At 41.1% G+C, this 23,475-nt stretch overlaps 1 protein-coding gene and 1 long non-coding RNA gene across 5 annotated transcripts in view; one reads left to right on the top strand and one right to left on the bottom strand.

The window, feature by feature from the left end:
* Positions 1–23,475, top strand: part of mon2 (MON2 homolog, regulator of endosome-to-Golgi trafficking) — a 129,100-nt gene that overhangs the window by 101,240 nt on the left and 4,385 nt on the right. For 2 of the 3 annotated variants that reach the window (XM_041215358.1, XM_041215360.1), the window contains 7 exons: positions 3,012–3,155; positions 6,663–6,680; positions 14,998–15,126; positions 16,692–16,882; positions 17,687–17,747; positions 17,929–18,052; positions 22,638–22,845. In XM_041215358.1, coding sequence (XP_041071292.1) covers positions 3,012–3,155; positions 6,663–6,680; positions 14,998–15,126; positions 16,692–16,882; positions 17,687–17,747; positions 17,929–18,052; positions 22,638–22,845 — 875 coding nt within the window. The remainder of the gene's footprint in view (positions 1–3,011; positions 3,156–6,662; positions 6,681–14,997; positions 15,127–16,691; positions 16,883–17,686; positions 17,748–17,928; positions 18,053–22,637; positions 22,846–23,475) is intronic. The other variant, XM_041215359.1, reaches the window with a different exon arrangement.
* The window catches only part of LOC121292899, a 59,558-nt gene continuing 36,594 nt past the window's right edge, over positions 512–23,475 (bottom strand). Inside the window, exons 2-3 of one of the 2 annotated variants that reach the window (XR_005946369.1) lie at positions 14,748–14,866; positions 512–3,091 (exon numbers count right to left, since the gene is read on the bottom strand). This is a non-coding gene — a long non-coding RNA (uncharacterized LOC121292899). The remainder of the gene's footprint in view (positions 3,092–14,747; positions 14,867–23,475) is intronic. The other variant, XR_005946368.1, reaches the window with a different exon arrangement.

Genomic DNA, 23,475 nt, shown 5'->3' on the forward strand with positions numbered 1-23,475 from the left:
TTGGCTGTGCGCCCACCGAAATGTAAATGGCCTATTAAGGCCATTAAGAAATTAATTAAAGCACTTAAGAACACTGCCCGTCCAACCTTAAGCGGCCTTCACGTTTTTCAGGAAACCTCATCCATGAGCGGGATGAGGTTTCCTGAAGCTTTTATTAAATAAATAAATACATTTTCATAAATTTAAAAACATGTCCCAACTCATGTAACAGTCACATGAGAGAACATGTTTAAATAAATTTTTAAATCATTTATTGAATCCTTTTAATACCCATTCAATCTCCCTGAAGCAGCTCCGTGCCTCAGAGATTGCTGCGCTCTTTCGAGTGCACGCGATTGGCCTGCCCACATAAAATGGCAGCGAGCGGCGATCGGTTCTGCTCCCGTCCAGCCTGCCCGCCATTGGAAAATTCCTGGCCTAAGTGAATGAGTTTCGAATGGGTTAAGATCAGGCCCCAGTCCCTAATTGCCATTGGAAGCATCAGTAAGGATTAAAAATAGACTTTTTTTTAAGTTAGTGTTTTATTAAGTGTTCATTTGTAGAAAGCAGATATGTAACACAGCAACCAATATTTCAGATCATTCATATATTGGGCATGTTAGTGTGCAGTGCTCAGGTTACCTGTCTGAATTATACATTGTATTCTGGTACATATTTAATAAATGAATTGCTGACCTTTAAGCTGCACTCTTTAAAGAACTTTAAATTGATCTTATCCTCACTCAATCTCACACACATGTGCTTCCATCAAATTGTAGTGATCAAGAAATGGGAATGCTGACCAGTTGTCTCCTCAACCAGCTGTAGCGCCCAGTATGAGCAGCTAATTCAGATCTAAATCATTAGAGAGATTGAAAGTTATAGCTTATTCAGAAAATGAAGTTGTTTCTATGCTGAAGTTGCTGACCCTAGTGGGCCAATATTAAAAATGGTACCATCAGCCTCGGTTCCTGAAATATGGAGGAGAAAATCAATGGGGGGGGTGGGGGGGGGGGGTGCCTTCCCTTGTCCCCTGATTGCTATCCAGTGATCTCTGCTGGAAGTTTATTTCTGGATATTCTTGGGACAGGATAGAAGGAGGAAGGGGATAAAAAAATTGACCTGTATTGCACTTAGTTTTTGGGAGAGTAAGATCCTTTAATTCACAAATATCTTATCACTCGTATAACTTAAGTGAAATATGTGTTTTTTTGGTGTAGCAAGTGTCTGCTTTTAAACATCGCATTTTAATTGTATTTAATTTGTAAATCCATGGCTTGAAAAAGAGGGTTTAGAATTGACCTGATGGGACTAAGCTTCACAAAATAAACATATTTATTACTACTCTTTGGTGTAATTCTAGTTTCACATGAAATGTCTTGTTGAGCTTTTGCCGAGATACAGTTTTGTTTGAAATTGGAACCTAAGATTGATGGTTCACGAAAAAAAATATGGAAGGCAGTAACTGTTGGTAAAGGTAATTAACAGCACACATGTTACAGCCACCCCCTGCCCCAGCAGCTAAACAAGTTTAACCAATGACTAGCTAAAGTGTGAAGATTAGGAAGGTCCCGGGTTCGGTCCCCTCATCTGTAACGAGTTAGCTGATAGCAGCTGGAAGATTGGTCTGGGCTTTAGAATCGTCACCCAACATTCACATATGAAACATAGCCATTTGGGTGCAGAGCCAGAGAGTGGTACTGATAGAGTCAATTTCTTCAGGAGAGGAATGGAGCGGGAGAAAAAATGAATGTATTCTTCATGTGCTAAAAGGAGAAGGTAAGTTGGGGAAGGAGGAGTCCTTTTATTGTAAATTTGATTATTATTTCCTATGGAATCTTGGGTGGAGATTTGAAATGGCGGAAGTTAGACACAGGAGAGAAATTTTCATTTTTTAGAAGTCACTTTTTTTGTGGGCGGTGGAGAGTGTAGAAGGAACCTTCCTGCACATTAACCCTTTAGATGTCATGTATTTGTTGAACATTCAATATATATTGGCTTTAGTGATAAAGTTTACAATTAACCAGTAAAGCAGGTTTTAACAGTGTATTCTCGCTGTTAACTGAGAACAGTAAATAAGATTTCTGTAGTGTCTGAGATCATTTAATGGCGCAAACAAAGTTATTCTGTCCAGTTAAAACACTTAAAGATAAAGGTAAAAGTCTGACATTTTTTATTAGTTGGACACTACAGGGAGCCATTTTATTAAATAAAAACTCCAGAGAATGCAGAGCAACTCATTGGGGATGAGTAAGGAAGAAATATTACTTCATTGTGTCAGCAATATGCATTAGGTATAAATTACGATCCATGAGAGCGAATTAATAATCCTGAGCCAGTTTTCTAATTTAGTAAAGGGTTAGTAAAGTTCAGTTATCACTGAACAAACACAGACTGATACAGAAAGTATAATTTATTTTCTATCTAATTATTTGCAGTCTCTTTGTTAAATGTTGGCTCTGTTAATTCTGAATGACACTTGCCAACTGTTAATTTGATTTATAATTCAGAGGCCTGGACTGATATTGCATGAGTAGGAGTTCAAATCTCGCCATGACAGTTTGAAAATTTGATTACAGTTCATTTTTTTTAAAAAGCTCAAAATAAAAAACACTGATAACAGTAAAAATGACCATGAAGCTGTTATAAAGTTGTTATAAACACTCAAAGCGTTCACTAATGTCCTTTAGTGAAGGAAACCTGTTATTGTTATCCCATCAATTTATGACTCCAATCCCATACCAATGTGGTTAACTTGTAACTTCTTTCTGAAGTTGCCTAGCAAGCCACTCAGTTGTATCGAAGCACTACAAAGCATACCACACGAACTGCAGCTATTCAAGAAGGTGGCCCCCAGCTGCTTCCTGACAGCTAGGGAGGGACAATAATTGCCTGCCTTCTTTGCCAGCAATGCCCACGTCCCAAGAATGAATTTTAAAAAACTTAAGACATAATTCTAAAAACACAAGTGAAATATGAAATTAACTGAGTTTCTGTTGGCATCTTCCTAACTTGTTTCTGTCCCCATTCAGGCAATTTGCATAGGACCAGAAGACATGCAGATCATGTATCCAGCAATCTTTGACCAGTTGCTCTCATTTGTCGAATTCTCCTGCAAGGCACCAACGTATGGAAAATTAGAAACAAAAAATATAGCAAATGCAAAATTTAATCAGGTAATTGCATAAATACTTCTCTTCAAACAATAAGTTTATCTTTTATAATTAGAAACATATCATGGTAACTCACTATGTGCAACCACACAAATACATTACTGTGATTATAGCAAAGAGATCCTCTGGGTTTTATTTTAACTGGAGTTTAGCTACATTTATTGTGTCTATTGTATTTAGTTTTGAATGTAGCATTCTTGAGTCTGAAGATGGCCCTCTTCATACCATTATAAGTTTTCAGAGCTAACAAAATGGAAGGGGAGGAATTCATAATTTAACGTTTTTAAACCTGCAATGAGATAGTAGGTACATGTAGCATATAGTTAAGTACTAAATTGTGCAGCCAGGAATTTCCCAGTTGTGATCACAAGTCTTTGCTGAGTTGGCTGGTCGCAGCTGAGGCTATTGGAGAGCATAATTAATTTTGGGTTAGGCAAGGAAAAATTGGCCAAATGTTACACTTGGGGACACCTATCAGGTGACACCCTTCACATTCATAATTGGAAAGTGCAACTCTGTGGCAGTTGAGTGGGATCTGAAGTGTCTGTAATGCTCTTGGCTAAATACTACAGCGTGCTCTGTTTAGACTTATGTATAAAGAATGTTCACTTAGTTGAGTTACTTGGGAGGCTGCCTACACCTTTTAAATAGTGCCAGCACAAATCATTGCATCAAGAGAAAATAAATTAAACAGTATTCACTGTGAAGGTACAACCAATGCAATTGCAGATACATGCCAAGTATACTCAGACATGCAGTGAAACTCCGTTAGTTACTATGCAGTAACTAAGGCAAAGGGTTTTAACTGGCTGGAGGAGAGAGTGAGTGATGTATGTGATAGCCAGGTTTAAGACATGCAGCATATGGAAGAAAAACCCATTTGCCCCTTTGTGGACTAGCAAGATTCTATACACTGCAATTCTGTGAAACTAGAGATCAAGTTTCAGCCAACTTAGAGCTCTAGCACTATTACCTAATTAGATGATTTTAGTTTTCTAAAGACAGACCAGTTTTGAAAAATTAACTTCGAAATCTGATGTGCCTTTAAAGTACTAAATGGAACATTAGGAAATATTACTACTGCCAATTCTTTCCTTAGAATGTGTACTAAAGATTATGCCAAATTATCAGTGCTGCATCAGTTATTTTGCCAAACATGTGAAAAAAACACATCTCAGTATCAGACTTGTGAACACATCCAGCTAAATGCTACAAAGCATAAGGTGGCATTTCATTTTGCCTCTTTTGTGGGATATTAATGCTTAAGACACTTAATGAACAAGTATTGTGGTATAAGGGAGAACAAGAATTTCTTTTTTGCAATAATTGTTAAAATATTTTAAAGCAAAACTATGGGGAACAATTAGGTACAACTTGTTGACAGGACGGAAGGAAGAATTGCTGACCTTGTATTCCTGTCTATCCAGTAGGGTAGTCAGGTTTTTAATTCCTCTTTGCAACCAAAAGCCTAGCACCAAAACCATGTCGGAGAATCTTTGCTTATTGGACTGAGCCTTTTGCTGTTGACAGCAATTTTCCTTTTAAGTTTAGTTGTGTGAAACCTTTTATTTTCAGTGCATGATTCCCCTAAAATTTATTGTGTGAATTGCATGCACACGTTTACTACTGAACAAGGCCTGCACGGTATCTTGCAGGCTGCTATGTGGCCACACACCCCCAGCTTGGTGAGAACATTGGCTGAGACACTGAGTTTCAATTTGTAATTAAACTTATTTTTCATCTCCCAGCTACAGCCATCTTTAACCTCTTTCCCCTTCAACTTTCATCTCATGCTGTTCATTTTCTGGCACCTCTGGCTCTATAGTTTACCTTAAAGATTTGACTTGAGGAAAATATTCTCTAATGTATAAACCTGAAGGTCACTCCCTCAATCAAAGTTTTGACTAAACATTCCCATTGTCCCAAGGGTAGATATGAGTAGGATTTCTCATCTGAACTAAACTTTATGCTACCAGAGTGACTGCTAGCGCTATCTTTATGCTCTCTGGGGTATGCATATTAAATAAGTATAGCTAAAAGAAAAGAGAAAAACTTGCCTTTATATAGCGCCTTTCACAACTTCCAGATACCCCAAGGTGCTTTACAGCCAACAAAATACTTTTGAAGTGTAGTCACTGCTGTAATGTAGAAAACGCAGCAGCCAATTTGTGCACAGCAAGCTCCAACAAACAGCAATGTGATAACCAAATATTCTGATTTTGTGATTTTGATTGAGGGATAAATCTTGGCCAAAACACCAGGGATAACTACCCTGCTCTTCTTCGAAATAGTGCCATGGGATCCTTTATGCCTACTTGAGAGGGCAGTCTGGACCTGAGTTTAACGTCTCAACTGAAAGATGGCACCTCAGATGGTGCAACAGTCTGTCGACATTGAACTGTAGTGTCAGCTGAGATATTTTTGCTTTCAGTGGTACTTGAATCCACAACCTTCTGACTCTGAGGCTTGAGTGTTACCAACTGAGCTGCAGCTGACACAAAAAATGTACCTTGAATCTATGGAAATCTTTAATCCTAAGATCCATGATAGAGAAAAAGTGTGTTTAACTTTTGGATTCTTTTAAGATATAGATGAATCTTTGTGCTGATCAATCTGGTACTGTCACTCTGAGTTGAGAGTTATGTAATGCTTATGCAAAACTCTTAGCTGAATTCTCCTGAATCTAACACTACAAGACTATAGGTGTGGATCAAGCCAAATCATTTCTATTAAGATGTCTTTAGGTTCTCTGACCTATTTCCACTTAAAACAAGCTTTATTTTTATTACTCTACATTTTTATTAAGATTTAATATTTTTATTGGTTGCAATGTACTGCTTCACCATTACTTATTCAAGAGAAGCTTCATATTTGAGATTCCATTCATTGCTCATATCCTTTTAAAGAATGGAAGCTACACATTCTTGAAAGATAAATTGATAGCTCTGATGAGAGTATTTTTGTTGGAGTTACGCTTAATGCATCGTTAAAGGATGTTTATATAAACTGAAATCCCCTTTTCCCTCCAATCTATAAACCTATCAAGTTTCCCTCCTAATGAAAAATCCATGGTAACAGTTTAACAGTTGTGTCAAAACCAACACCATCCTCCCGTGGCAATACACAGGAGAACCCTGGGATTTCAGCTTGACGTAGCAGTGACTTTAGGAAAAATTCCTCCGTTCTTTCTCTCACCTTTATTCTAAATCACTATTATTTATTCGGGTCATTTACGTAGAAGGTCATGTCACAGCTTGAAAGTTGAGGGAGCCAGAAAGGTTAAAAGGTCAGCTATTCAATTATGGAGAATGTTTAACAGAATTTAAACCCATCCATTTCATTTGAATTAAACTACCAAAGTCTTTATTAAAATACAATTGCATTGCCTAAATTTTTCAATAAATATTCAACAAAATGACAACTTGCTTACACTTCTAAGTAGTTTGATAATGATTATTATCTTCTTTTGTTCCGTTTATGCTGCTTCTGTACGTGACGGATATATAATAGATTCAACTATTTGCTCCGGTAAGTTTTAAGCCTCCAGAGGTTATTTTTGCATTGACCTGTTCAGACGCACATTAGACTACCCTAAACCGCATGGCAAAGTACACTTCGGTATACCATTAACACAAATTATTTGCTTCCTATTTTTTCTGACTTTTAAAGCTGCAGTGTCTTTTCTGATGATCCATTTGATCTGATTTCATGAATTTGAAATCAAATCATACAGTCGCTCAATAATTGATTTTTGGTTGATCTAAATTCAAAATTTAAGTACAACAAAAATAAACCTGAAAATGGAAAACAGTCATGCATCTAAGTTGAGATATATCTGTTAAAAAGGCATAATTTCAGGAGCGAGGTTAGCAGCGAGCTGCAGACGTTTTGTGTAAGAGACAAAGGAGTGGAGACATCCTTTAAAGGCGGGGACAACAGTGAGGCTTCAGTCCAGTGGTGACTCGGCTTCAGGCTGGGAATCATTTGAGGTCAACTTTTTAATTTTTAAAATTTATTCATGTGATGTGGGCATTGCTGGCTAGGCCAGCATTTATTGCCCACCGCTAATTGCCCTTGAGAAGGTGGTGGTAAGCCACTTTGTTGAACTGCTGCAGTCTTGAAACTTAATCAGGGATCGAATGGCAGTATGAAAGTCCACTTCTAATTCTGCTTACTGTTCTGCATCTGTTCAGTGTGTTCAGATTTATGACAAATCAGTGATCTTTATTATTACCCTTCACCTCTGCCTTTTAAGCTCATTTTCAAGTTTTATAGCATCCGCACAATTATTCTCTCCCTCAGCCATGGATATGTAATGTAGTGTAATGCATTTGCTGCTCACTGTGTGGTCCCCGCTACATCAAAAATATCAAATGCAGATTATGTTCTCTCTGCATGACATGTCTGTTTTACCCACAAGGCCACCCTCAGCAATTAATTCCTTACTTCCCATTCCAAATCTGATTTCTCCATCTCTGACCACCTGCATTGTTCCAACCAAACTTAACACAAGGTTCACAAATAGTGGAGGTAACTTTCTAATTTTCCATCGGAGAATTAGCTGGACAGAACAAATCAGCCATCCATTGTAGAACCCATTTTTTTTTTAAAGGCCGTTAGATCAGTCCTGCCAGATTACCGCCCAGATGGTGAAGTTCAGAATATCCACTCGTACCTCATCTTTCTCTTGGGCACTCTACACCCTCTGGTCTGAATAATGCCTTCAAAACTTAAAAATTTAGTTGTATCCTCAGTGCATGAAGTGTTGGTGATTTATGATGGAAAGAGGAAGTCAGCTGACAATTTGGAATGTAAATTCTTTTTTAGAATGTGGGGAGGCTAGTGGTCATTCTATGCATATAGTGTTAGCCTGTCCTTCTCTTTGAGACTGGAGGAAATGTGGGTTGCTTGTATTTTGTGCATTTCAGGGTTGCTGCATTTGCAAGAGTTTTATTCTCTTTATCAGATTTCTCCCATCTTCTTGTGTGGATTTCTCCCATTTCAATTCACCCTCCTAACTATTTGCATATTCCTTTAAATCTTTTCCATTATCTCATTGAACAACTTTAATATCATCTGACTGTTTTTCTATTAAGCAATTTGTGGGTTACTCCTCCTCTTTAAATAGAAATCTGATTAATTTTTCCCTACTTACTTATCCCTTTGTTTTCAATTTACCAAAATATCTGCTTATCTGATGAAGAATATAGGGTGGAATTTTCCCATATTTGCACTAAGTGAGGTAACAGGCAGGCAAAATGGCATCCTACCTGCCAACAGTGATGGTGGGTTTTCACACCGTATCATCCCCAACCCACCACATTATTTATGCATTCCTGGGAAACACGGTCTCATTCACCCTCGTACCATCACCCTACCGTTGCATTTGGCTGCCATCGTCGCTTCCAGCTCACCGCCACTGCCCGGGAGATATGACCAGCAAAGGAAAAAAGATCACGGTCCGCAGCACACACACACACACACACACACACACACACACACACACCCCCACCCACCCCGGTTTAATGATGGGTTCCTTGAACGACTGCTGGATGCCGTGGAGGCCTGCCGGCATGTCCTATACCCCACGTGGCTGCAGGATGGGCAGTGACCAATCCAGCTTGGGAGGTGGTGGCAGCAGTGGTCAGCGCCAATGCCCTTCAGAAGAGGACAGCCACTCAGTGTTGCAAGAGGATGAATGATGATCTCCATTCCGCCAGGGTAAGTCACTCTTTTCATCATTCTCAACTCTCACACTCTGAAACCCAGCACACATCCACAGGGCCCTCACTCACTCTGCCTGTTCAAGGGACATCACCATTCACTCTCTCTCTCACACCCTCATTGTCCTCAGCCCATCCATGAGACCACAACCCGCACAGGCCAGGCACATTTATCCTCTGGCCTGGCAGGCATCCTACTTACACTTTCTCCATCTCTATCTGTGCAGCACAAGCTGGTACACTACAAGAGAGAGGGGTCACAGACCGAGGGTGGAATGCCCGAAATCAAGGTCCTCACTGACTTTGAAAACAGAGACATCCAGCTGGCCAGCGAGGATCTGGACCGGTCCTGTGCTGATGGTGAGGTCCACCGAGTGAGATGTTGCAGTGCAACATCCATCAGTTCAACATCCAATCGATGCCGTGAATGATATGTCCTCTTTCACAGGCCACTGCCATGCACTAGTTATCTCTCCTTGCTTTTGCAGGCACATCTGCCAAACAGCCGATAGAGTTCTTGACCCAGGGCCTCCAACCAAGCCCTGAAGGAATCTGAAGGCACCCTCTTCGAAGTTCCATCACAGTGTTCACCCACACCCTCTACCAGCGCAGAGACAGACACCTCGGTGTGACCTAGCTTTAGAATAGACACTGGATCATAATCTGGTGAGCACATCACACTGATCCACAGCAGGCTGGGGCAGGGACTTCCCAGGTCCCTGGCATTTGGAGGTCTGCAGGAGGCCAGAAATTTGCTGAGTTTGAGTCAGATGACCAGCCTCTGGACTCAGTCACATCACAGTTGCTAGAGCTGCAACAGCAAACTCGGGAACACAGGACGGGATGTCCACTGCACTTCTCAGATTGCAAGGCACAATGGAGGAGTCCGCCTGCCTTCAGGCTGAGGCAATAGCGCCGGCATGCCAATGCACTGAGGCCAACACTGGTAGAACGGCGTCTGCCATGGGGATCTTGGTCCGGCATTGCTGCGTGGGCTCAATTCCATCGCTGATACCATAGTTGGCCTACAACAGTTTGTTCGTGAGAGGGGTGTGGGACTCACTCCAGCTACCCCTTCCCCTCAAGGAGTCAGCCATGGGCCCACGGGGACCCATAGGGAGGAGGATCAGCAGGTACACACTCCAGGCCTATCCGCCCAGGTGACTCCAGAAGTGACCAGCCCATCTGAATCCCCTTTTCTTGTGACCTCCGCAGCTCCAGCTTCACAGGCCGAAGAGGGTGCCACTGCCACAAAGCAGGACCCCAAGAGCAGCCCGGGATCCTCCAAGTCTCGGCCCTCCAGAGGACACCCACCAAAGTCATCACAGACAGGGCATTGCAGTCAGCAGGCTGCCTTCACCTCTGCCGTGGGTGTCCGGGGAGCACCAAGACATAGAGGCAGGGTTAGGAAAGTTAAGAATTAGTTGTACAGTCTGTGCATGAGTGTTAAGCACCTGTACATACTGTTGACTATTGTCAGTAAACTCTCAAGAATGTCTCCCTGCCATTGGCTCCTTGTTCTGATGAGCAGTGTTCTTGTCACTCAGTTCTGAAACATTTCTGCACAAGGTAAAGGCAGGTGTCTCAGTCCAGGGCCACTTCCCTGTGTTCTGTGCAGCCTTCAGACCAAAGTGATGGACCAGCCACACACCCTGGAAACATTACTGATGCCTGCACCTTGGCAGTGCTTGTCATTGCTACCAGAATGTAGTGGGTAGGCGCCACAGAGTTCTCTCAATGTGCTCTCAGCACCTTTAAGGAGGGGCTGGCCCCCATCTCTTCAGCATCTGTGACCATTGATATTGTGCTCCAGCTCCTGAAGGCCTCAGGTGCTGAAGGCAGACAAAGCATCAGATGTTTCTAGACTTTCTTGGCTGCGTCTCTATGATATGATCCTGATCACGGAGCGCAAGCGAGCTGCCCTCGGCCAGACAGGAGGCAGACATTCTCAGAGGCTATGCGAAGATTTATGGAATGTCCTCACTCCGTGTCGTCATCATTCTCTTGCAATCGAGTAACTATTAGGGCCTCCACTGCATCTCCGTGACAGGAGTGTTCTCACAGAGGGTTTTCACGCTGCCATAAGCCAGACTGGAGTCAAACATTCACAAGTGCGCTGAGAGGATCTATGGGATCATCTCACTGCATGTCGTCATCATCCTCCACAAATCTAGCAGCAATGAGGGTCTCCTGAGTGTGCCTGCCTTATCTAGCCAGTGCGAGGGCTTCATCCCAGTCATCATCGCCTCCTCACCCTCATCCATGTCTGCGGCGTCCTCATCGGAGGAGACATGCAACTCTTCCATCTCCTCCTCAGCCTGTTCTTCTCCCCTTTGGAACACCAGGTTGCAAAGGGCACAGCAGATGTCGACAATGTGTGACACCCTCTGTGGACTGTATTGCAGGGCTCCACCAGACCGGTCCAGGTACTGGAACTTCATCTTTAGCGTCCTGATGGTTGTCTGTCTCCACCAAGTTGCGAGCTGCAGCATGAGGCTCATTATACCATCACTGTGCTGCAGTCTGAAGCCGCCGCACGGATGTCATCATCCATGGCCTCTACGGGTAGCCCTTGTCCCTGAGGAGCCATCCCTGCAGCTTCTGTGGACTCTGGAAGACTCCAGGGACCCGTGACTGACTGAGAATGTAGGCATCGTGGACACTCCCTGGAAACCGTGTGCACCATGTGCAGTGACAGAGACCTGAGTGCCAAATGGGTGCTGTCGATCGTGCTCTGTACCTGTGGGAATCCAGAGATCCAGGCAAATCAATTGGCCTTTACATCCAAGCTGTCCCGAACCCAGGCAAAATGCACAAAGTTGTGTGCCTTCCAAGAAGGTGCCCTCCGTGTCCTCGTGGATGCATTTGTGGGTGGTGGCTTGTGATATCCCACAGAGGTCACCTGTGGTACCCTGAAAGGAGCCACTGGCATAGAAATTGAATGCCTCGGTCACTTTCAGGCCACTGACACTGGATGCCCTCCATGTCCCCTTTGGTGCCAAGTCCTGCAGCAAGTGGCAGATGTGAACGACCAGGTCCCTAGACTTGCGCAGTTGTCAGCAACACTGGTTCTTGATCATCTGTAGGAATGACAGGCAGCGTATATATACCCTGGGTGCCGCTGGGCTTTGACCAGCCATGACTCGCTGTCGCTCCTGGGCAGCGTGTGCCAGAGCCCCAGCAGCCCCTTTTCCCTGAGGTTGCTGCTCCTGCCTTTGCACGGCCAGGTGCCTCAGTCACTCTCTCCTCCGTCACTCTCTCCTCTGTTGTCTTCACTCCCTGTAGGCCATCAGGCATACACCTAAGTCATCAGGCTCCATGCTCCTGATGTGGTTGTCCTGCAGCATGAAAGAGAGAGACATGATGCATCTTTCCTGACCGTGTGTGACATCCCTTAACACTTCTTGGAGAGTGCTGGCCACCCTTTGGATGGCCATAGATGAATGCAGCACATGGCTGCCCTATCAGCCTGCAACAGGGGGAGACAGCTCCTAACTGGGGTTCTGATACTGTATGGGGCTGTGAGCACCTCCAGCACTGACTGCTACATTGCCAGCGTTGTCGAGGAGATTGTACAAACTGTGCAGAACAACTGCTTCGCGGTCCAGTAAAGTAGTCGCAGACTCTCAGTCTGTGCTGGCAGATGTGGGGGGGTTAGTCTGGAGTGCTTGGTAGCCCTTTGGTGCCCCCATGTTGCTTGCGTGGGCGGGCAGGCTAGGAGCCCGACCCCAATCATATCACTGTGGCTGCGCCTGATCTGTCTCAGTTGCAGAAGACGTACTTTCCTGCTGAGGTGGACGGTCGAATCGGCGGGATCCAAGAGCCTGATGGGATGGCCTTTTAATGATATGCTGATGTATTACAACAAGCTCCCTGATGACCATTGGTGGGAAACGCAGCCTGCCATTGGCGGGCTGAGCGGAAGATCGCGACCTGCCTTCCCGCTGTGGTATCGTGCCATATTGTCCGCACACACCACCTATCACGCCCGCTACCAGCAGGCATGGAAATTTCCACTCATAGATCTGAATTACATTTGCTCTTTGTAAATGCTCTCTGATTTCAATATTTAATCGATTGCCAGCATTTGCCATTTATCTTTTTCTTTCTTGATTTGAAATGATGAAGCAACCCTTTGTGGATTATCCTTGGGCTCATAGAGTAAAGAATCCTGTTCTTTGCTCTGTTCAATTATGATTCCGTCTTCTCACATTCTTCCCTTATGTTCAGCAACTTGAATGAAATTGCAGTTTAAGTCAATTTGCTTGTTTAGCATCTGAATGTTGTCACCCTACTTGTAATGCCCTTCATTTTCAAGCTCAGAAATGGGTCTCTTGCTCTGAGTCAACGTGAGTTACATCCATTCCAAAAGAAAATCGAGGCCAGGTTCACTGTTGATGCTCGTGCATGAACAATGGGCTTTTGGGTAAAAGGCACCTCAGCAATAATTCAGCAACATCCAAAGGGAATAAATTAATAAGCAAAAGAAAATAATTGGATTACTAGAACTAAGTTTTAAAATTGGATGGTTGCAAACTAAAATTTAGCCAAATCTTTTTGACAACCATCCATCTTTGTGCAGTGTCCCACATTAAAGACCATCAGGTCTTGAAATCTAATAAAACAGGCCATTGTTAAACTCAGAGTTCATCCACCCATCCCTGAGAGAGCCTATTACAAGGAGCTCCTGCAAACAGACATCAATGGTCAACTTTTGCTTTTGAGTCGATGGCAGAACAACTATAATGTTAGATTTTGTACAAAACTTATGTTTGCTGGGAACAAAAACAGCTTTGGGTACTGATAGGCAAGTCAGATTATGCATCACTAATTGCATGCTCCTGCATTTAATTATTTTTAATTTAAGCTTGCACAAAGGGTGGGTGACAGCAGGAAGTTCTGGTTTAAGCAATGGCAAAATATCTTTGGACCGCTCCAGTTGTAATATTGTACAGATCTTGTAGCTTAACATATGCCATTCACATTGCAACTGTTAGATCGGTTTCGTTTATGCTTTGAACCAACATTTCAATTATCGTGTAAATGCAGTACAAATCCAGAGGCGTTGCCTGACATGTCATTGGGGTGAAGAAGAGTCAAGAGTGTCTGAAGGAGGCAGTTCACATCTTGCCTCCCAGTTTATAATCTATAAATTTAGTATTGGTGTGATACTGAAGAAGCTTCACATTGATGCTAAACTTGTACTGAGCATGTACTCTTTGATGTTGGGAATTTTCTTTATTCTTTCGTGACGTGGACATCACTGGTAAAGCCATCATGATGCCCATCCCTAATTGCCCTTGAACTGAGTGGCTTGCTGGGCCATTTCAGAGGGCAGTTAAGAGTTAACCACGTTGCTGCTGTGGGGCTGGAGTTGCACGTAGGCCAGACCAGATAAGGATGGCAGATTTCCTTCCCCAAAGGACATTAATGAACCAGATGGGCTTTTACAATAATTGATGATAGTTGTCCTGGTCACCATTACTGAAACTAGCTTTTATATTCCACATTTATTAATTGAATTTAAATTCCACCAGCTGCCATAGCGGGATTTGAATCCATGTCCCCAGAGCATTACCCTGAGCCTCTGGGTTACTAGTCCAGTGACATTCCTGCTACACGGAATTTGGCTTGTAATTGGCCAGTAACAGCAAAGTCACTGATCTCTATGGATTGATGGAACACACAATAAGTACACTTTTTCTATACCCCACCAAACCACCGTGGTCTGTCATGAAGCAGACACCTTTTTCAGTGATCACAGGCCCTTCATTCTCAAACAGCTTTGACAATCACTTGGATCAATTTATTTCTCTTAATGATAAAGCTGTGTTTTTGAGCCTTCAGAATCAAACTTAAATCTCAATACTACCTTCATTAACTGCGAGGTATAAAAGTCTGGAGAGCTGCGATACTGCAACTTTAAACTGTTATGGTTCCCCCGCTTTAGTTGTATAAATCTGTTCTTCTTCTCTCCACCTCTTCAGTGATCTGTGCATGTGAACCAGGAAAATTAAACTGATAAGCCATTTCTCTTCACGTAAGCAATCTTCAAATTGCAAGATTGTTAGTATTTTCACTAACTTTTAAAGTTAAATGCCATAAACTGTGTTTCCTTGCAGGCAGAGTGGGTGGCTTTGAATTATGTGCCATTTGCTGAAAAATCACTGGAAGTTGTTGTGGATTTGTATCAGAAGACAGCATGTCACAAAGCTGTGGTAAATGAAAAAGTCCTTCAGAAAATCATTAAGGTAATTTATGATGAAATGCAGTAAAATGGCTTATAATTATTTTGTGGATTGACTTTGGGTGTTCTGTAATGCAAGTCTAGATCTGATCCATATTGCGATAACTGATACCAGATGCCTTTTAGGATTGTTTTTAACTTGGTAGAGTATTGCACAGTTTAATAAGCTTTAAGTTTTCAGTGCTTCATATTAAATACTAAATTCTGTAAACTAATTTAATAGTTATTTATGAAATATTCAAAACTTAGACAATCTTGTTATTTGTAGATTTATGATTATTGTGAGCTGAACTTTGAATCTGGAAACGAACTCTGAAACAACTTTTTACCTCCAATAGAATGTGACGTGCTTTAAACTGTTTTTGCAGTCATAAAATCATTTTGCAGGTAGTGTCCATTGCACACCTCTTCTCACCATTAAAATGATGTCAGGCACTTATCGCACAGAAGATTTTCATACTGGCTTTTCACCTTCAGGACCAGAGTCTATGCTTTTGTTTTATTCATTCACAGGCTTCGCTGGCTGGGCCAGCATTTATTGCCCATCCCTAGTTGACCTTGATTCATCGAGCCTATCTGTGGTGGGAACTAAACATCTTTCTACTCTGATCATCCAGTGTAAGCATGAAACCCAATTGTGTCAGGTACACCACAGTTTGGTGCAGAGTAAAGATCTTTATTCTGACCCAATAAGGATGTCTTTGTCCCAACTACAGAAAAACACTGGTGTTCTCATGTGATTCGTCACACTTCTGACACCAGTTAATGGACTCCGTGACTGCGATTGTAACCACAGGAAGAAGATTTCCTCTCTGTGCTTTGTGTAACAAAATCATAAAACTCATTCTTTGTAAACAGATTTATGATTTTCCTTCACACAATGCTCAGAAGAATCCTTGAACCGCTGCAGTGGTATAGGTACACCCACAGTTCTGTTAGGAATGGAGCTATAGCCTTGGAATGGGATTATAGTCTTGTCCCTCCTAGCATGAAAGGGTATGCTTGAAATTCATTTAGACTTGCTCAATGCTATTCCTAGTTGTAACAGCCCCACAGTTCAAAATTGGCCACTGGTCACCCTGGCAAAAGGATTCTTCTGAGCATTGTGTGAAGGAAAATCATAAATCTGCTTACAAAGAATGAGTTGTATGATTTTGTTACACAAAGCGCAGAGAGGAAATCTTCTCCCTGTGGTTACAATCGCAGTCATGGAGTCCATTAACTGGTATCAGAAGTGGGAAGAATCACCTGAGAACATGTGTTTTTCTGAAGTTGGGACAAAGACATCCTTATTGGGTCAGAATAAAGATCTTTACTCTGCAGCAGACTGTGGTGTACCTAACACAATTGGGTTTTTTGCTTACACTGGATGATCAGAGTAGAAAGGTGTTTAGTTCCCAGCACAGATAGGCTTAATGAATTTAAAATTGTGATATTGTTTAAAATAGTAAGAATATGTTAAAGGATATGTTAATTTTCAATGTTAAATTCCTGCAGTAGTCTATTGGTGCAGATTATATTTAGTCACAGTAATCAGTCCTCTCTCACTCGCTACTTTTTTTTCCTTAGACGTTGAGGATACCACTCAATCTGAAGTATGCCTGCCCCTCTGAAACAACATGGAAAATGGCTGTATCCTCTCTTCTTAGAGTACTTTCTATTGGACTTCCTGTTGCAAGGCAGCATGCTTCCTCAAGAAAATTTGATACCATGTGGCCAGAACTAGCCAACACATTTGAAGACTTCTTGTTTACAAAAAGGTGCATGGAAAAATTTAGCCAAAGTTGTGCTCTATTTCACAAATATTGTCATTATAGTATCCTTAAGGTTATTCTACGTACAGCATGGCAAAATGTGTGGTGATTAGTCATCTTCTAGAGTAAAAATTTTCATCTAAGCATCACATATCAGTGGTTCTTTTGGATCTCAGGATTCTCCAGTGTCAACCTGGCTCCTTTGAGTCAGAAGGTTGTGCGTTTCAAGCCCCACTACTGAACACGTAACTTAAGTTGACATGCTAGTACAGTTGCTGAGGGAATCTTGCTTTGTTGGAAGTGCCCTTTTTTGGATGAAATATTAACCTAAAGTCCATCTACTCAGATAGATAACAAGATCACATGTCATTGGTCAAAAAAGAGAAGGAAGTCTTCATGCTGCTCTTGCTAACCAACCAACCAACATCATGAAAATAGATTGCCAAGTCCTTCATTCATTTACTTCATATGCAACCCTGCAGTCTGCAAATATTTGCTGTTTTCCTTCCTAACAACAGTAACTACAGTACAATAAATAATTTGTTTATTAGTATTTTGAGATGTCGAGATAGGGAATTATTTAAGTGCAAGTTTTGGTTCTGTTATGTGCTAATAATTTAGTCATGCTGTATATTTGTTTCCATGCTGCAGTCAGTCCATACCTGAATTATTCATTCATCCAAAAGTCTCCAAACTGTTTGACAAAATTATGTCCCATTAGTTAGTTATCAATTTAGAGGAAAGAAGTTCGTTTAACAACAAGCTGCCTAACTAAGATTGCATTTTCACTCTTATGATTTGGTTTTATAGCACACCCCCAGATAATCTCTCCATTCAAGAATTTGAGAAAAATGAGAACATCGATGTTGAGGTGAGTTTAAATTTAGACTTTTTAAGCTATTCAATGCTTGCTGAGCATTAAAAGTGTTCTTTGTAGATGCATTACAATACACCTGCATTAAACATCATATTTCTGTGAAATTATCACCTATTTTACCAGTGATTAATTTGACACAATATTTTTCATTACAATTGCTTTTTATTCTTTTTAGGTTGTGCAACTTATTAGCACAGATATATTACCATATGCGAATTTCATTCCAAAAGAATTTGTTGGCCAGATAATGACGATGCTAAACAAAGGTTCAATCCATTCTCAGTCAACTTCATTTACAGGTACATCACATTGTTTATATATTCAGATTTGGGAAGAAATTAGTTAGAAGCTGGAGGAAAACTTTTGGCGAACACAGTATATCAGTAAATTATAATATTCTGTGTAAAATAGACTGCAATGCCTTAAGAAAATGGGGAACAATGATGGTTAAAGACCCTAATAGTCAGAATCAACAGTTAGTTCTTGTCCTCGTTTAAAAGGAAAATGTTCAATCATTGGAAAGCAGTAAAATCCAACCTTCATGAGACCATCCCAAAGGCAACAGCTCATTTGTTTAAATTATTTTACTAAGTGTAACATCGCTGTCCTAATTGAGTCTGCTATATTAAGACCATTTCATTTTCATCCTTTGGGTACTGGAAACGCTTCATTATATTAGGATGGCAACAAACCTCTACAGATGTGTGTCAAAATAGATTGAAATTTTAGAACCATTGTGTGGTGTTGGGTTTTTTCAGCCTTTTATTGAAAGGACTATTTTACCTGCAGATATTTTCAAGGATGTGTGGAGAAGAGATAAAAATCTATAAATTATATTTGCTGATGTGTCAATAGAGACGACCATAATTAAATATCTGCAGGTCAAACTTAAAATAAATACAATAACACATCCGGAAACAAGTCTATAAGTTCTCAACTTCAAGCTTGGTGCTATTTGATCCTGAAGTAGCTCTGAGCAGATCCCATATACTCTCCATTACAAAGGCTGCCTACTTGCCTGCCTCAGCATTTATGATGCTGCAACCCTCATCCTTGTCTTTTTCACCTCCAGACCCAATGATTCCAATGCTGTTTAGGCCATCTCCCATCCTTCGCCCTTTGTAAACCTCAAGTCATTCAGATCTCTGTTGCACATATCCATTCCATCACCAAGTTCCATTTACATACCACCCCTATCCTCCGTGATCTATAATATCCCTCTTCCCCACTGCCTATTGCTTAAAATACTCATCTTTGCATTTAAATATCTTCATGACCTTTCCCTTCCTATCTCTGTAATTTCCTCTAGATGCACAACCTCCAGGAACTCTGTATTCCTTTGACTCTGGCCTCTTGTGCATTCCTCTCTTTTGCCCCACCGTTGACGCCATGCCTTGTGCCATCAAGATCTTATGATTTGGAAACCCTCTCTAAGCCTCTCCACCTCTCTGCTGCTTTAAGTATCTCAAAACCCATCTCTTTGACTAAGCTTTTGTCACTCACCTTAATATCTTTCTTTGTCTTGTGTTTGTTTGCCTTACTGTGCTTTAGTGAAGTGCCTTGGGGCTTTGAGACCTTTTTATTTACATTATAAGTGTTATACAAATACATTTGCTGAATGAAATTGAGACAATAGGATATCCCATTATCTCCAAGATCAAACTGCCAAACAAATCTCAGTAACTGATTGACTAACTGCACTCAACAGGACTACACAACAGAAAATAAATGTGCCTGAATAAAAAGAAACAATGTTAAATCAAACTGTAACCCACAAAATGCAAACTACCAACTAAAGACAGGTACAGATTAACCCAGTCAAACCACTGCAGAGCAATTTACCAGTAAAACCACAGAGACACAGATAAACCCATAGTAAAAGAATTAATGACAGAGAGAAGGTAACAACAACAAAAAAGTGAAAGAATAAAGGTCAAAGAGACAATGAAGTGATAACAAAAGTGCCCCATCACATTATGCAGATGAGCACCTCAAGCTATCAAACGGATTAACTCTGTGCCGTAATATTAAAAAATGGCAAGTTTGACGATAAATTGTCACTTTTTCAGATAAAGCTTTATTTTTTCATTTTCTGTCTTTATGCTCTTTAAAATACTTTAATGTTTAGCATAGTTTTGTAGTCCACATTACCTAGATGTAGCCATTTTAAAACTGACACCAATTTTATACATGGACATTGAAGGCTTTCTGTTTTCATTCATATTAACTGTTGAATGTGTGTAGCAATCCCAATCAATGTGTAGCATTTGCAGTATAGTTTACAATTGTCAGGATTCAACTATGTATGTGTGTTTGTTGTGTATACTGTATGTCTTCAGATTGACATAATTTTCACAAGATAGAGATAAGAAAGGCTTACCCTAGCTCATCCATTCAGAAAGACCCTAAATTCCCCGCAGAAAGTTTTAATACAGATTCCAGATTCCAATCAAGGTGAAGCTGCCTGGTTCAAATTTCAAACAATAATTGGCACTTAACTGTCAGTTGCCATCAATGGTACATTCTCCGTGTACCAACCAATCAGCACTCTCTTCATATACAGTATAAATTGTTGTCTTCCTCTTTTATTGGTATTCTTGCAAGTGTCCTGATGAGCGCAAGGCTAAAAGCTTAGATGTGTCTTTTTTTTCAGCACTACTCCAATTCCGTACTACCAAATGACTATCTATTTAACATATGCAGAATCAGCATATAATTCCAACCATTTTAGAACAGTTTTCATCTACAATCCAAAGCATGTAAGCCACCATATAGCATAGTTATTGGGCATAATTCCATAAGGTGAGATATGGCAAGGACATTTTTAATTATCACAAACGCCCCATAGGTGAGGATTTTTGGTACAGTGTCCATGACCAGTTTAAAAATGATTGAGAAACGTCAGATTAAGCAGTCAGCTGTATCCTGGTTAATAGTTTTGTAGTATCTGACATGATGCATTGATTTATAGGCGCATCTGTCCAGTCTTTACACCAGCAAATTGCTAAGAAAAAGTTGAAGGACAATATTAGGTATCGTAAAAGGGATCGTACTGTATTTGGAACAAATCAGAGTGAATTGGCATTATAATTTTTTTCGTTGAGTCTATTCATCAATTTTGCCACTGCAACTGAACAACAAAAATGTGGAGGGGCTGAGTTGTACAGGACTGGTAGCCACAGAACAGGAGTAGGGCATGCTGTGCCTGATACATGTTGCAAGCGGTTGAGTATTCATCAGCTTAATATGCTGTGAACAAACCCAGATGTGAGTGCAATAATCCACAATTGAATAGTGGAGTGCATGAGCAAGTGAGCGTAAAGTGGAGACATATACTCCCCAGACAGAGCCAGCAAGTTTGGCAATTGGCTTATTTCAGGTTTTGAATTTCTTCACAAATTGAGTATGATAACTAAGACTGAGCATCATGTTTAAGAAGTTGACCATTTAGCACGATGGCTATGTTGGGCAAGCGAAAGTGAGGAGACAATCTTTGTGTTGTTTAGTTGAATAAACCATTTCAGGTAGTATTTGAGCATAAGTTTCATATCTTTAGAGCATTCCAGGGTAGGTGTAACTAATTTGAGTGACAAAGGCATTGTCATCAACATTGATGATTTTCTGTGAGCTAGGTGCAGACAAGCCATTTATGTACAGATTAAAAGGAAATGGTGCCAGAATCCCAGAGGGAGGCCATTGATTTGGTATCCCCTTGAACTGGTATCCCCTTGAAGTGGTACAGTCAGCCATGTATATGCTGAAGTGTTGACCTTGTAGCAGTAACTAGAAAGGCACAGGTAATCCAATATGGCAGGATTCTTGATGTTCAATGGCATTACCATCACTGAATCCCCCACTATCAACTTCCTGGGGGTTACCTTTGACCAGAAACTGAACTGGACTAGCCATATAAATACCATGGCTACAAGAGCAGGTCAGAGGCTAGGAATCCTGCGATGAGTAACTCACTTCCTGACTCCCCAAAGTCTGTCCACCATCTACAAGGCACAAGTCAGGAGTGTGATGGAATACTCCCCACTTCCCTGGATGAGTGCAGCTCCCACCATCCAGGACAAAGCAGTCTGCTTGATTGGCACATCCACAAACATTCACTCTCTCCACCACCGATGCACAGTAGCAGCAGTGTGTACCATCTACAAGATGTACTGCAAGAATTCACCAAGGCTACTTAAACAGCACCTTCCAAACCCACAAACACTACCATCTAGAAGGACAAGGGCAGCAGATAGATGGGAACACCATCACCTGGAAGTTCCCCTCCAAGCCACTCAGCATCCTGACTTGGAAATATATCGTCGTTGCTTCACTGTCACTGGATCAAAATCAGGAACTCCCTCCCTAACAACACTGTGGGTGTATCTAGACCACATGGCTCAAGAAGGCAGCTCGCCACCACCTCCTCCTCAAGGGCAACTAGGGATGGGCAATAAATGCTGGCCCAGCTAGCGAAGCCCACATCCCATGAATGAATTTTAAAAATTGACAGAAACATGGAAAACTGGGTCTGCTACCAGGATAGAGAAGCTTATTTGGCAGTGTACATGTTGGGTGCTAACATCCAGAATCTTAAGTTAAAATGCACCCAAAATAAAAGCAGCTGTAGCTTTTCTCAACATCTTGCATTCCCCCACAGCCCACCCCAAATCCACTGCATTCAAGAGGCTGTGGTAAATTGATGTATTCAGAGCCAGTGTCCCTAGTTTTCTCCTTAGCTGAAGAGTGTTGGCTGAGCATTCAAACTATTAAAGCAGAAATAGTTTGTGTAGCAATAAGCTAAATTCAAGAGTGACTTTGAGAAGACTTTGCTTTCAATGAAAATGACCCTATACTGGTAGACTAACTATAACTGCTTCACTTCTACAGAGGCAGAAATTGATATTCGAATGAGAGAGGAGTTTTCCAAAGTCTGCTTTGAAACGCTGCTTCAGTTTTCCTTCAGTAATAAAGTGACGACTCCCCAGGAAGGGTATATTTCCCGAATGGCATTGTCTGTGCTGTTAAAGAGGTCACAGGATGTGTTGCATCGGTACATTGAAGATGAGAGGTTGAGTGGCAGATGTCCTCTCCCAAGGTTAGAATGAATTACTTTGAATTGCTGAAATTACTGGCATCTCATAAATTTTTTGAATTAAAATATCCTGAATCTAAGACAGAGAATTAATGTAATTAGGAAATTTACATATATTCAGCACTGGTCCTAGGAATAAGATGTTATTCACCTTTAGTTTTGGGTATGAAAGAGTTGCAGTCAAGAACCATTTCCAAGGAATATTTTAACCTGCAAAAAACAACACTTAAAATTAAACTATTCTACCCTGAATGTCCCCTTTTGCTATTAGAAGGTAGTCTTTACTGAATGCTACATTTGTAGCCACTTTGTCCAAGTTGTGCCCTTCTATAGTTATGTATCATATATATGCCCTGTGTAGTTTATGCTGTCCTACAATTACAAAGCATCAGTCCAATGCAAGGTTAGCAAAGGACCATTGTAACCAAGATAAAAATCCACCTTTCACATATTTTCATAACTTTGTAATGTTTAACCGTAACTAACTAAGCAAATTACTGCTGCACCAGACAGGGCATTAAGAAAAATGTAAACCTAAAATAGTGTTAACATAAAATGGTGATGTACACTATTACTGAATTCCAGCAACTTTGTACATAAAATTTGAAGAGTAGAGTTGAACAGGTGCATGAC

Source organism: Carcharodon carcharias, chromosome 21 (assembly GCF_017639515.1).
Source record: "Carcharodon carcharias isolate sCarCar2 chromosome 21, sCarCar2.pri, whole genome shotgun sequence".
Lineage (NCBI taxonomy): Eukaryota > Metazoa > Chordata > Chondrichthyes > Lamniformes > Lamnidae > Carcharodon > Carcharodon carcharias.